Here is a 16023-nt window from a genome sequence, read left to right as displayed (position 1 = left end):
TTTTTCTTGCTGGCAAGAATAAATCAGAACTTAATAATAAAATAAAGCCCAAGCTTTTAAGCTCACAAGAACTGTAATTTCAAAACCAAAGTTCCCATAGAAACACAAATTTTACTGCAGCAGTATGCTTTCTATCCAAAGTTTTACATTTTATCATATTATGCCTAGTAACACAAAGCATTACATAGGGAAAAAAAAGCCCCTAACTACACTAACTAGCATGTCTTTTCCAACAAAAACTTTGGCTAGACCTGGGGAAAAAAGTCAACCCCCCCACCCAACAAAAACAACAACAAAACACCACACACAACAAACAACTATGTGCAACTTAAGATCCCATTGACACCTCTACAGTCCTGAATAACATTTCCACTTAGCTAGATAAGACTTAGTTTTGTCCAACCATCCATTTTGTTTAGTTCTCCTGACCTTCTGTGTTTATTTTTAAGTGAAGGAAATAACCCCAGAAGCTTCAAGCAATTCCCATATTTTTTGGCTGTCTGGAAACCTAGTGCCTTGTAAAAGAAGAACAGAATTGACCTTAGCCCTGCCAGTCCAGCAAGCACATCTTGAGTGCATTTGCAACACAAACTGAAAAAAATGACACCAGTATTTATCTGTTTCCTTCTGAAACCCCACAAGTCCTGCAGGAAGATGTTTTATTTAAATACTGAAGTCTGGCAAAACAAAAAAGGAGGGCACACCAAATTTATGGGATGTTATCATCCTGTCCGAGAGCGAAGGCTCCACCAGAACTCCAGCTGAGATCTCACATCAACACAGTCTCTACTGAAAAGAGATGGTGACAGGGTGCTTGAGAGTTAAATTTATGAAGCTCTTGTATGCCTGAACTAAAACGGGAGCAAGAGTGCAAGTATGAATCTAGAAATTTTAATCTATGTAAAATGTAAGCATCAATGTGGAATTCTTTATGTTTCAAAGACAATTTTAAACTGCTACTTAAAAAAGAATCGGTCATTTGGCAGATGCCCTTCTTAAGGAAAGATATTATTGGAGTTGGAGGTGGGGGGAAACCCTTTGGATTTACTTTGGCAGAGCTCTGCGGGAAGCAATAGCACTGAACACTTAACTGCCGCAGCAGAGCTTGACAGTCAAATATTGCTCGGCAGCAGGCAACAAAGAGGCTGGTTACAGGACGGGGCCGCAGAACAACCTCACCTGCAGAAGCCACTCGCTTCTGGGTTGTGCAAGAAGACTTTTGGTCGTAATACCCACTGGAATGCCAATCCACCTCCTCCAAGAAAAGCCCCTCCTACAGAACAGCAATTCATTTTCCACAGGATGAGCTCTAAAAGCAGCTTGTTTTTCTTTCCAGTACCTGAAAAATGACACTTTTCCCTTAAATTTACAATTCCTTTTCCACAGGGGAGCAGACACTGCAGCTGAGCCCACTTCTCCAATTGCGAAGCAGAGATGGTTACCAATTCCTTATCTCCAGAGTCACACCAAAAGGAGATCTTTAAAGCCCACGCTCCCTCCCCAGGATTGCTCTCCACACTGAGAGGCAGCTCCTCAGCTCAGGCAGGAATGCACGGCCGGGTGTATTTTGGCACAGTTTGACTGGCACTGCAGGGCTGGGAGGTCACTCCACACACATCGGATGTTTTATATTGATCAAAAAAGAACTGGCAAGTTAACTCGGCTTCCAGCTTAGCCAAGCAAACATTCATACAGGTGTGTGATTAAAAGAAAATAAATAAATAAATAAAACCAGAGATGAGTAGGGTTAATTGAGATTGCTCTCCTAAACGTATCTCAATAAGCACCCTGAAATGCCACCACTCCTCAGGCGTTCCTGCCAGCTCTCGGTGAAGAGTTAGCAAGTCGGTGTCTGCCCGGTCCCTCACCAATGAGAAATCCTTCCTGCTTTTCTTCATTTTTATTCCTGTCTTAAGTTTACTTGGGTTTTTCCAACTTCCTCATTAAGTACTTTGCTCTCACCTTAGATATATCTTTACATTTTTTTTAAAATCAAGTTTTACTGCAGGTTTTTTTGCAGAAGGGCAACTACGTGCATACCATTTTTTTGCAGAAAGGTAACCACTTAAATACCAAGTCATCAATACAGTACACCATGCCATTTTTTGAGCAAGGAAATACCATGAACTCAATAAATATCTTAATTATGGACAGTGACATTTTAGAGAAGAAAAATAGTTCCTTGGTACTGATTGTAGATCCTCTTTGGATGAACATTCATATCCAACCATAAATAAAATTAAACAGTCTAATGTATTAGAAACATCATTCTTTTTCCATATTACCACTTTAACCCCAAACAAATAATACGTATTTCTGGCTCCTGGCTGTCAGTCTTCAAGCCCCTTCCCAACTATAGGAAACCAAACCACCACCATGCAGCTATTAACATTTTTGCGCACACCCACACAAGGGGAGTCATAGAACAGCAGAGGAAGTTACCTTTCTCTTTCACAGACCCACAGGAGAGTTTCATTTACAAGGACATTAGCTATGTCAGCACCTGTTTTCCGTCAGCCCCACTTCAATGACACTTCTCTCCATGCTGCCGTCAATATTTAGGAAGCAGTAGACAGTACCTCGAGCACCATTTCCATAAATCTTTTATCCTACTAGTACCTTTCCAGGTTGATTAGATTACAGGAAGAGGAAGACTAGAAATAATTCCAAATGACCGAGCATTTACAAATAAAAAGTTAGTGCAAGACCACAACTGAATGCTGGTAATCATCACTGTTCAGCACTTTAAAAAAAAGTCTACAAATCACAAAGTTCATATTCTGAAACACAGAGACCACATTTCACAACAACAACAACAAAAAAAATGAGAGCTGGCAGATTGTCTTGTCAGAAGTGACCTTCTGTGTCACATGTTTCAAAAATGAGAAATGATCCTTGCACACATAATGAACAAAACAGAGTTATCACAGTGCTTTAGGAAGCTATATAGCTTCCTAAAGTTATAGGTTATAGCTTCCTGAAGATCAATAGCAGGCATCCATGTGTGGTCTTCCCCAGCAGATGCTTGATAAGTGCCTCTTATTTAACGTTAAACTATCTTCTGGTGAAATGGAACTCAACTGTAGTAGCTAACTATATGCTAGCTCCTGACTTGTAACACTGAGTTTAACTTTAAACCAGCCTTCGCTAGCAATTTGAAAAATACTTAAAGCTTGCTAAGTGGGTAGAAGTAAAGGTCATGGATCTTGCAAGCTGAATGAAAAAAAAAAAATCTACTTTCTTATTTTTTAAAGCAAAACTCACATTAGTATCATAGGACATAAAACAAGGCCTAGTCAACAGAGAGATATTTTTATGGTGTTTTTCTTTTTTTTCAACATCAGTACATTTATAAGCAGGTTCTCAACTAAGAACACATGCAATTAATTCACGTATAATTTATGCCCAAGAAAATTACAAGCACTTCTACTCCTTACCAGCCACCACCAGTTTCTATTCAACTTCGCTGAAGTCTTCTTCGCTGCTCACCTCCGGATGGTGGCGGTTTCTCAAAAGCAGGAGGAAGTTCTGGTGATGGGGTGAGCTGCCTCCAGCAGGTACCCGAAGTGGGAGACCATGCCAGACATAGAGCTGCTGCCGGGGTTTTACGGGAGCGAACTCAAACTTGTTCACCTCGTTCAGGGAATTTTAATCCCAGGACGTGTGGCTTGTGTTTTCAGAACTTGCACCAGCTAAGATGAACACGCGGCTTTTACATTCCCAGCACCACTTCTCCCTTTTAATTCCACTACTGGCCTCTCTGCCTACACTCCTAAGAGCATGTTTAGTATTCACTGTTTAGAGGCATTAATTTGAAGGTTAAAGAAACAGAAACCACAAAATAGGCATGGTAAAATAAACATATAAATCTCATCTTAACTTCCTCCAGCCTGGCACAAAGAGGGTACCACTAAAAACCACAAAGAATTCAGTTCTGAACTTTCTATAGAGTACAAGCTACAAAAAGCAACCTTACCGCTGTCCAGTGTCTGCCCTGTTCCTGGTATGAGGAAAAGCTACTTACCGAAAGGGAACTGCCTACAGATTTGCAAGTGTTACATCCTTTTCTACCATAATTAAGGTGACAAGGCAGCATCTCTAGGTCACAAAGTGCTCTGACTCTCAAAAAGAGGATAGACACCAACTATTCCACTTCCACTGGGCTTCCAGGGCTTGGAGTGAAAAAAAAAAAGACTTGAGCAGGACAATGTGGGAAGGGCACACAATGCTAGAAGGGGAAGAGAGATAAGGGAAACAATACAAATGTGATAGATGCAGCTATCTGCTGTGGGAGAGAAAGCTCATGTCCTAAAGATGGTCTGACAGGAGTGTTTGTTCCTCCTCCTAAAAGTAAGAAGCAATCCTACTGCTGGGGGTTGGAGCAGCCAAGCAGATTGAGACATTTTCAGTTTCACAAAATTAGAGATTTACTTTTTCAACAAGTAACCACCTATATCAGGGGAGGGAGGGGAAAAAAAAATATCACTCTCATTATACCAGTGGGGTTTTGTTTTGTTTTAAAACACTTAAATCTCACTTACAGCAGCTCACAAGATTTGATGATCCCTTTTGTGAAGCCTGGAAGATGACAGCTCAAGTACATAAGGCTTTATCTTTCATTCATTTTTTCACTAGAAACCCATACAGATTCTGGTCATTTCTCCCTTCTCTGAGTGAACCCAGAGAACAGAAACAAATTAACAAACCAACCAACCTCTATAACCGAGAGCCTTATTTCTAACCTCAGCAATCAAGAAGAGAGCAACAGATTTGTAGATCCGGATCGCAGACCCCCTTAGGAAGAGCAGAAAGTGAACTTCTGAGGACTTTCACATCACATAAGGCATTAAACTTGGTGAAGCTTTAATCCCATCACTGAAGTAACCTGCACAACCAGAAAGGGAAGTCGGTCAGCCCAGAGCCCTTGGGGAAAGGGAAACAGGGAGCTGAAGGTCATTGCAACCAGGGCACAACTTCCCACATGTATGTTTTATACTGGTGGTGTTGAGTGCACTAGGAACATGAGCTTAAGCAGAAATCAAAGCTGGTTCACTGCACGTAGAGAAATTATTACTCAGCCAATGACCAGCATTTAGATGTTTGTTTTAAAGGCTATTTCAATCTACCCAACTTTTGCTTCATGTTCTTCATGAAGGGTATTACATATTAATTTCTCTTGCCCCACCTCCCAGACTGTTTCATTGTAGTTTCTAGTTAATATATTCTTATAGGAAGAACATTTTCCTGAGGGTCTTACTAAGCCATCCTTCATTTTACAGATAATGATGTAATTAAGAGAAAAATAAAGTCTGAAGTATTTTAATATCTATATAATGTAATATTACACATGATTAAAAATTCCTAAGCAGTCATCAGCTGCAGAATGCAAAACAAAAAAATCCTGCTACTGAAGACCATTATTTTTTAAACTATGTGTATAAGAACAGATGGATGGCTGGTCACCATTCTTTCTCTGTATTTTGTAGGAATTTCCTGAAGTATAAAAACAGTGGTCAGGAATATTAAAACATGTAACAAATTAAAGAAGACATGTCAGTGGATCAACTGGGGACAGGAGAGGCTGAGGGAACAAGAAACAGCATCTGTATCAGAGGCTTAATGATTATTGAACAAAATTATTCCAATCTTTAGTTCATTAACCTGTAGACCAGAAAAAAAAGGCATTCTCTGTAGATCAGGAAGATCAGGATATGGCAAGTTATTTTCATGACAGGGAAAAAAAATATAAAAAGGAATTTGTGAAAGGGCAGAACAGAAACAGCCTGAAAGCACAACAGCTTTAATTCATTATAAGACACTAACGTGTTTAAGTTTTAAATGTGTTTCCTCCTGGAGTCTGTACATGAAGTTTCCACCATGCTACAAACTAGGCTGAAATGCTGAAATGTATTTTTCCACCAATGGAATTGGTGAAAAGACAAGAGCTCAATCACATTTTCTTCTTCTTGCTTCATCTATAAAACACTAATAAATTCAAGCTCACGCAAGTCTTTAGACTGTCAGCAGAGCTCTTCCATGAATGGCTCCTTTATGGCCCACACAAAGCCAACTTCAACTCTAGTTGGCTTCCTAAGGGATGGACAGATACATCAGAAGATTCACAAACTTATTTGCTGATCTATCTCCCTTTAAAAATGATGTTAAGAAGTTCTCTTCTATAATAGATCGGGATTTTTCCACATCCAAGCAGTTTAGTAGGATTAGAAAAATCATGTATGCTTATTGAATTGGCTGTCCAAAATGATGTTATCCTGGATCTCTTGTGGTGAAGGCTGTGAAATTGCTTTTGCTGAGAATCCTTTCAAATTATGAGCAAAACCCCTCATTTCCTTTAACCACCTCTGCTCTCAGCAGTACTACTTGCATAAAAGAAGTTTAATCACCAAGCTCAAATCTCATTTCCTATGCTTGGATTTCCTTAGGTACTGCAGATGGAGTTATAGTTGATAGGACAGGTGCAGGAAAAGGAATTGTTCACAAGTTCAATGCCTCGTGATCAAATCTCAGGATATTCTACCCAGTCTTCACCTGGAAGAAAGCAAATCATTCAGACTTGAGGGAGAACATGATTCTTTCTATTCCGCATTTTTTAATGGCTCCACATGTAGCCACCACTGACTCAGCACCTTTCTCAGTGGAGACCCAAACAAAGGTTACTTGTTGAGATATTTTGCAATAGTACAATGTGACTCAGGCAAAGCATTACCAAGTTCACCTTCAGTTCAGCCAGTGAAACACTGCCACAGGAAAAAATCACTTGGAAGCTCACATGGCTAGTGGCTTCGACACAAGACAGCAATTGTCTTAAAGCAAACAACTCATCTGTGATGTAAGGTGCAACTGCAGTGTGAAATAAAGATACTTAAACTCACCTGAACATCAGGAGCAGCCCAGTCAAACCACTGTGATGCTGGCTACGAGTGTCCCTGGCTTTGACACTTGTGCACCACTGTATGTATGTATATGCAAGACGAAACAAGAAAAGTACTCACCATACATGAGTGCTCAGATAAACCATGCCAGCTAACAGCTGGTTACCTGCCCTGGACTTTGATTTTAAGCACCCACTGTCACCGTCTTTCTCAAGGAAAGAGTAGAAGCTCATTGCATAGATGACTGCATACAACCCAGACTGCCCAAGTTCAGGCACCTAAACATACAATACTAATTCTAAGTAGGTACTTGTTTTTTCATTACCGAATGTGCCTGGTATCCCAGATATAACCAGAATTGGGTCAACATGACTTACTTTGTACACATTAATCTTTATCTTACAGCTAATGAAGCTATTGGCTGTTCTGTGCAAGGCTGTTTACCCAGCTACAGAGAAAAAGTCAGGGTTGGGATGGGATACTTTTTTTACCCAATATCCTCCTCCTCCCACCCAAATTGCTGAAAGAGTGGTGATTTCTTAAGCTCAGGTTTGCCTTTCACAAATATTAAACTCAAACTGAAGAGCACAACAGGGCATTAATAACTTGCTTTCTTGCACAGAACTCTTATTTAAGCCTTTGCACATAACCTACAGGAGACCAGTTTTACCAAAGAGAATAATCCAGTTCTTGGGCACCCTTCTGAACTTTTCTGCAATTTCTGCCACTGGCTCTTGATCCACCAGGAAGTCGAATTTCCATCTGTCTGCAATTTTCGTCAGCAGCTTTGCCACCGCGTTTACATTGTTTGACTAACCATTTCTCTCGTACGTGCCTCCCTCCCTCATGCATTTTCAGTATTGCCACAAAGCAGACAGTCAACACTTAAGCTAACCTTTCAGCTGTCAAGTCAATTTTGACAGAGGTATCTGGAAAATACATTTCTTCCTTCAGTAAGCAAGGAAGAATGTATGCAATGCCAAAGGCACAAACTCTCCATTATTAAATTATTAGAATCGCTCCTACCGAGGACCTGAGGCTTTAAAACACAAGTTTAAAATGGACTTGTTCAATCAATTCAAGGATTTGTACAAACTCATTTGTATCAGTCAAAGCCAAGAAGCAAAATTTCCACAGAAAAACAAGAACACAGGCCATGGACCAAAGACTAGACAAACATATTCTTGTTCTCCCTTCCACCGTCTACTCAGATGCACTTGAAAATGGTCGATATTAACCTCTCTCCCCCCTTTTACAGCATGACTCTAAAACTTGGGCCTCACTCCAGGCTAAAATTAGAACACAAAACCAGCCTTTTTGTTATAGAAGTTGAGGAGCTACTGAGGACTCCAAAGCTGCTAATGTTCGTCAAGCTGCAGTGCCATGGCACAACACAGGACGGCTTAGCCAGGCACAGGCTGCAGGTCACTGGTATTATTCAAGGGAAAGTCTTACTGAACCATCAAGTAGTTTCCCATTGAGGCTAGAACAGCACAGTCACTTTGCACTCTAATATTAAATACCACATGCAAAGCAGGGATTTAGCATGGGGGCTGGAATACAGAAGTTACCAAAGAGGGTCACACATGACATTTATCTTGGCCTGCATCAAGTACTTGCAACCAACAAGTGGCTTGTCCTCCCCAAGAGGCAGTACTAAAATTACACATTAGAAACAAAACTCCTCCTTTGATAAAGTGAATTAGCCATAGTTGAATAAACAAACTGGGTTGATTTTGTCTCCCATTTCTTTTTGATGTTTGTGTATTTTTCATAATTCCCTCTGACAAGGTATTTCAATATTTTTACTTCACTTGCACACAAAAGCACCTTCTTTCAGCAGGAATCAGTTTGCCACCTTTGACTTTGCTTATGTATCATTATATTTTTAAGTTGTGAGACATGGAAAACAGAACTTCCTCCAGGACTTTCTCCAGAAAATGCATTATTTTTTTCATAGTTTTAATCCCTTTCCAAGCTATTCTGCTTTTTTCAGGAAAAATTCATTGCAGAAACAAAAGTCATCTAGTGCACTGTTTTCCAACAACAAAATCCTGCTCCCAGGGACAGTCTGAAGCTAAACCTTTATTCCTCCCTCTCAACCTGCTTCAGAGGCTTTAGATAAAGAACTCACTGACAGTGAACTCTCTTCAGGGCTTTTCCCCATATACACAAGAGATTTTTCTCAGCAGCTTACCCATACTGTCCCTTTGAACCTCTGCTCTTATGATTTCCTTTTCAAGACGTGGGGACTACAGCTGTGTGCAGAAATCCCAGGGAAGCCACCCTATTTACGTATGAGGCACCAGTCCTCAGCTGTCATTGTTCCACACGCAACAATTACAAACAATTAATACACAGAGGCCAACATCTTATTCTCCATGATAATTTTGCCAAAGGCAAAACTCAGAGCCTTTTGGCAGCAACTGACTCCCAACCCATGACTCACTGGCAACAAATTTAAAGCATTTTATTCCCCATAATTTCCATCTCATATCTTGTTAAGTTCCAGCCTCCTGCACACAGCTACATGCCCAGCAGCCGTCCTCACTAAACGATCCCTGATGCCTAAGATGCTTTTTGGGGTGCTATCCTCTAACTCCTTCCAACAAATGACCTCCTCAATTAAATGTAATGTCATCACACATCCAGAAACACCCAACCCCAGCTGCTACTCTGTCACCATTCCATCAGGTTCAGAAAGGCTTTTGCACATGCCTCAGAGTCCTGTTTGGCTTTGACTAACCTACCTAAGCATCTCATCTGTAGCTTCTTTTCTCCCGTTGTAATCCTCTACTTCCCAAAGTCAAAAATAGTAGCTACTCTGTTCAATATTCTGCTATCGTTCTTCACTTGTGGAGAGAACACTCTGCTTAATCCTACTCTTTCTCTGTTCTGTTTCAGCATGACAGAGGACCATGCTTCCTCCCTACCTACCACCAATGTGTATCTTACTCACTGCACAGGGGGACTTTTGCCCTCAGACCCGCCTACCTGGCCTGATGTCATACTGCAGAGGACTGAGTCACACCACATCCTGACTTTTACCCAAGAACTTTGCTGCGTCACCCCCTTTCCAGGAGAAAAACATGCAGAAGGAAGCATACATCTACACAAATAAGTACTGAAAGAAGTCGAGGGACTCAAAGCCTAAGCGAGGGAGGAACCTAACAATTCTTATCAGCTGCACACTCACAGCTAGCCCAGGAAAGCTCAGCCCAGGCAGCTGCCAGCACTGCTGCCCATGAAACACCTGCGGTGAGAGATCAGGAACTGTGAGCAATTCATACTCGCACACCAGCACCGATCCAGCAAACACTGGCAAAACAGTCACAAGAGATGTCAGCACTCATTATACAGATACACCGCATCTGACTCAAGCCACAGAAAAGCCTTTTCCAGGCTACATTTATCTTCTTTCTCACTACTAGCTCTGACAAGTGAAAAGTCACCAAAAAAAATCTGCAGGTGCAAAATAAAGGGGGGAGGCTGTAAAAATATAAACTGATAGCTGAATATACACAGAACAGTCAAATCATTCCTCACATGCAGACAGCTAGCTAAAGATGAGAGGAAGAAAAAGAAGGGAAGTTTGCTTTCTCAGTTACCTTAATGCTTCCCCATTATCATGCTGCATGACTATCTGTTGGTAAGTTCAAAACCCAGCCTCTTTCTTAAAATGCAATTACAGGATCATGAAGTGAACTTTATGAAATACTTGTCATTAACTTGCCAGTTTGCTGCTTTGATACTAAACCAGCAACACAAGGGACACAAGCACTAACAGAGAGATCTTGCTGCTGGGGGCACCATGTATCTATCAGATGAAAAAAACATCAACTTAAAGAGACTGAGATCTAACATACAAACAAGTTTCTCCTTTTGAAATATCAAGGGGTAAGAAAACATGCCTGGACATCCTGCTAGCTGCAGCCACCACACAAGTATTCCAGGTTCAAAGGTGGAGCAGGACTGAGACCCTCAGAACTTCAGGACATGTTTGCGCTGCCCGAGATAAAAGGCTGTGTGCAAGCTCAGAGCTGCATGCCACCAACACCCGGCAGGAGGTCTGGTTTACGCCACAGTTGCTGTCAGCACTGCCTAGAAGATGCATAAATATACACACACATATACGTATATACAGCTTTGACATGTGAGTCTCCAGCCTCCAATCCTTACACATGAGAAAGCTCTTCTGGCTGTGAAGCTCTGGCTGATGCTGTTCCTTACCTTCCTTGGTTCAAAAAATACTATTTTGGATATGCTGCTATGAAGGTCTCCAAGCATGCATACAAATGCTCTAGAGACTGGGCCTCCATCCAGCAGACTAGTCCTTCAAAAATATGTTGAATTTTACAGTTTCTCTCTTGTTCGTATAGTTCATGCATTTTTAAAAATTCCTTTGCATTAACTGACCCAAACAGAAAACAGCAAATGTAATTTGTAGCATCAGAGTCTAATGAGTAAATAAAGAACTCTCTGCACCAAGAATACAACAGCAGCCACACTGGGTCAGGCACAAGACCACCTATACAAGCCTCTGACAACATAGAAACAGTGAAAAACAGATGGCTATGAAAAAAAAAGCGCATAAAAACATGGCAAGCATATGATACTTCTCCCAAGCATTCTTCCATCTGTGGCACGTTTGCTTGAGTTGAATGCAATTTCCAAATAACTTCTCTCACACTTATCAGATTGAAAAACTGGAAATGTTGAACTGTTTGCTGTAAGCATTTACATAAAAAATAATCAAGTCTAACAACTTCTGCACACCCATTTTACAAGACTTGTGGATAAGACTACGAAAGATTCAGACTAGACTAGGCAGCTGATTTTTCCAAGATAAGGAGCTATGTGCATGTAGAGCCAAAAGAAGAGTTCTCCCAAGAATAACTGATTTGCACTTCAGCCCTAACATTGCAGAACAGATCAGGTGTGCAGTTCTGTGATTTTCTGAGTGGTAACAGCACAGAAAAATACTTTTTAAGCACTTTGGCAAGCAAATTTAATTCTTCCTCAAATAAATGTGAGATTTTCCTGAATAACAGTGAGAAGTAATATAAGATCAACAGCAATGAGTAATAATGACACACATTTTCAATAAATCAGATGATCAGCAATTAAACTGATGTATTATTAATATTCACACATACTTAACTTTTGAACCATCACTGCTACTGCAGATATACTGAAGTTTAATCTTGTGAAAACAAAATTCCGTGTTACAGGAACAAAGCTTCAGTGTGTCAAGGTTTACATTGCTACAGCCAACTGCCTAATCCATACCAGCAAAACAAATAACCATCCAAACCAAACTTAAAGTAAAATTTGGGTACTTCTATGGAGATAAAAGCCCCCAAAATAATTCTGATAAGCAACAACAAAAATAAAAATACATTTGCATACTAAATATGACATGAACTAAGAATATTAAAAACATGTATTCCAGTTAACCTTGTAAAATTGAGTATTTCACTGGAGTACTGAACTAGTGTAGTAGTTGCTACCAAGCATCCCCTCATTTTCTAGGCTTTGTCTTCCATATTTCTTTATTGTACATGTGTAAAGTACTACTGGGGTACGAGACAGACATCGCACTCGGTATTTAGGTAGGTAATATGGGTGCAAACATTGAACTGTATTTTTGTCATGTTCTTGTGATAAAGAATTTTCATCTCCTGGATGATCTTTTCTTTCTGGACTCCCCTGTACATCTACACACACACAGAGAACACAACGTATCTGTATCCGATGACCCTGTAACTGCTTCACAAGAATTCAGCAGTACGCAATGCCAGGTTAATAAACAGACAGAAGAGCTAAATTTTAACCTCCTCCTTACTACAAAGCCTCAACATTTACTTGGTACCCACCTGGCAGAGATAAGACAATGACACTATAGTGAGGTAAGAAGCACAGACCAAGGACTGCAGACACGCTGTGTCCACGCAAACGGAAAATTTAAACAAGTAAATAACGCAGGCTTTTGAGTCCACTTGTTTACCTAACATCAGAGTTGCAGCATCCAGGGAGTCCTTTCCTTCTTCATCAGGATGGGAGAAAGCATATGTGTGCCCTGGGAGCTGTGGGTTTTTAGAAGATTAATGAGAGCTCTTAATAAACCAGAGCTCACGGACCCAAACGTGGCCCAGCCCAGCCTTGGCAGCTCCCATCGTTCTGCAGGAGCACAAGCCAACAAGGAGACAGTGCAAGAGTCTGTACCTGCCTGGGATTGCAGGGCTCGACGCTAATTCCAGCAACACAGAAGAATGAGGAAGATGTGCTATGCAACCCTCAGTACAACACAACAACGCTTTTCAACTGGCGCTCTGCAAATACAGCTTCAGCAATCCTGCTGTGGAAGTCCTTCAGTCCCACTGCCTGAAGCACTAGGAGCTTCTACTGTGAAGCTACAGGTATCGCCTGGGCACTTCACCTGCAACATGGAGAACCACCTCCGGAGCCTTCCAGATGCCACACAGAGCTGGAACCTGAATCCTCAACTAACACTGTATAAAATAATGCAATAAGAATAAATGACTGAAAAAAAGGGCTCTAAAATCAGAAGACAAAGCCAGGGAGGGACTTATTTTATAGTACATGATTTTTTAAAAAAAGGCAGAAGGTTGTAAAGGAAATTGCCAAAGAACAATCCCACCAAGTTAACTCTTCTGTTGAAATAAAGCCCACTGCTATTCACCTATGTGGGTATTGGGTCTGGCTTACTAGAAACAAGCAGCAATTGACCGCGAGAGACTCTCCACAGTAAAATATGTGAATTCTAAAACTGTAGTAGATTTAAAAGAAAAAAAAAAATCTCAAAGGACATAGAAAGTGTATTTAAAACAGAGGTACTGGTAGAGAGCTTTCATCATAGTCATAAATGAAGAAATGCGAGAAGCAACAGCTCTTAAACATCTCATCCCCTGCTCCAAAAAGTGTTTTTGCATAACTTCTCAGCAGTTTCATTCCCCACTTTCTCCTTCTCAATTTGTGACACAGGAAAAGCCATTTTGGACTAGATTGTGACATGAAGTGACACAGCAAATGAACTTCCCTCCTAAACGTCACCAAGAGGAAACTGGAATATTGCACGATACTGTAATTCCCCAAGTTTCACAAGAAAATATACTCTGTGTTCATCATATTGCCACTAATGAATTTTAACAGAAGTCAGCTAAATGTGAAGACAAGAAAAATATTGAACAAGATATTTCTCCCACAAGCAACTTAACAGGCAAGAATGTTCATTCACCTTATTTTTCAGGGTAGTCTCGTCCTCCACGTGACAGACCAGAGCTTCCTGATGTAATAACCAAGAGCAAAATCTTCATATGACAAAGACCACAAACCACTTCTCCAGCCCATGTCCTCCCACCTCCTTCATCCCAGGACTCCAAACCACAACCCACACTTCCTCCTGCATCCCAGACGTGCTGCCTGCCACAACACAGTGGGGTGCACAACCTGGTGCTGCTATCCCAGAATCCCAGAATGTTGGGGATTGGAAGGGACCTCAAAAGATCATCCAGTCCAATCCCCCTGCTGGAGCAGGAACACCTAGATGGGGTTACACAGGAAGGCATCCAGGCGGGTTTTGAATGTCTCCAGAGAAGGAGACTCCACAACCCCCCTGGGCAGCCTGTTCCAGTGCTCTGTTACCCTCACTGTGAAGAAGTTTCATCTCATATTTAAGTGGAACCTCCTGTATTCCACTTTGTATCCATTAGCCCTTGTCCCATCACTGGTTGTCACCAACAATTCCCAGACAGAAACCTGCCTGCAGTCCATGCTCTCTGTGCGCTGAATCCTGACGTGGAGGCTTTTATTGCTGCGGTGAAAGCGTGAGCCACGTCTGAACAGTTTGTGAGCTGTGAGTCTGACACCAGCTGATATCAATTGGACATTTAAAAGCACACAGCAAGAAGTGATGAACAGAAGTTGTAACCTCTCTAACTCCAGCTTTGGATTTGCAGTCAGTTGCCATCCGCTCAAGCGAAAGAAAGCAAACTGGCATGACAGTCTTCTCTGCACACCCACATTTTGCAAAGCAGGTCCAAAACCACCAGAGATTAGCAGCTGTAAGGTCCCTTTTGGCCCATCAAAAATACATTTCTTTCCAGACTTTGTTCCACTGCCGAATAATTTGTTTTACATTACTTACTCTATCTTAGTACCGAAATAGAGCGCTAAGCACCAGGCACCCCGGGGGATTTCCCGGTCCCGGCCTCCCCCGCCGGGGTAGAGCCAGGTTCACCTCTGCCCATCTCCTGCACTCCGGTTCTCGGAAAAGCGAGGCTGTCCGGAGCGAGGTCACCCGACCGCAACCTTCCCATCTACAGCTCTTACATTCAGACGAAGCCAAAATTAGGGAAAATGAAAGCACACGTATAATGGCCAAATCACGGACGGTGCTGGCGTGCAGCGCTTGCCCGAGACGGCAAGCGCAGCCCTCTCCGGACCGGGAGGAGGGGGGCAGCCGGCCGGCAAACACCCCCCTAAGTTTCAGGGAGGTCCCTTCCGACGGGAAACACCGGGAGCCCGCAGGGCCGGCGCCCCCGCTCCTCCGGGCCGCCCTGCACCGCACGGCGGGTCTCACCTGCCGTGTCCCAGATGGAGATGTTGTACGGTCCCCACTGCTTCAGGTAGAAGGCACCGCCGACGGTGCTGACCGTCTCCTGGAAGCGCTTCTCCATGTAGCGGTGCAGCAGGGAGGTCTTGCCCACGTTCATGTCCCCCAGCAGCACCACCTTCCCGTCCGGCTTCTTCATCGCGGCCGGGCCTGCCGGCTCCCGCCAGCCCCGTTCGCCCGGACACCCGCCGGCCCGCTCCGCCCGGAAGCGGCGGGACGAGGGCCGCCCTCCGCGGGCAGCCAAAACTTCGGGGGCTCCGCCGGAGCCGCCGCCGACGCGATCCGGCCCCGGCTCCTCCTATCCCCCGGCCCGGCCCCGCTCCTGCCCCCGCCCTCCGCCGGCGCCAGGGGGAGGGGACCAGGGCGCGGAGGCGGCCGGAGCTCCGCGACCCCCCCGACCCGACCCCACCCCGGGCCTGCGCCCCAGCACTTCCCGGAGGAGCTGGGCGATGTGTCCCGGTCGCCCCGCTCCCTCCCCGCGGAAAGCGGGGGGCT

At 42.9% G+C, this 16023-nt stretch overlaps 1 protein-coding gene across 1 annotated transcript in view; it reads right to left on the bottom strand.

The window, feature by feature from the left end:
• Positions 1 to 15667, bottom strand: part of RAB20 (RAB20, member RAS oncogene family) — a gene marked incomplete at its 5' end in the record, with an annotated part of 28496 nt that extends 12829 nt beyond the window's left edge. The window contains one exon of the mRNA XM_080363971.1: positions 15496 to 15667. Within this exon, the coding sequence (XP_080220097.1) occupies positions 15496 to 15667 (172 nt within the window). The remainder of the gene's footprint in view (positions 1 to 15495) is intronic.
• Positions 15668 to 16023: the final 356 nt, after the last annotated feature.

This window comes from Nesoenas mayeri, assembly GCF_963082525.1.
Source record: "Nesoenas mayeri genome assembly, chromosome: 1".
Classification (NCBI taxonomy): Eukaryota; Metazoa; Chordata; class Aves; order Columbiformes; family Columbidae; genus Nesoenas; species Nesoenas mayeri.
The sequence above is the reverse complement of the archived record's forward strand: the minus strand, read 5'-3'. Positions and strand labels throughout refer to the sequence as shown.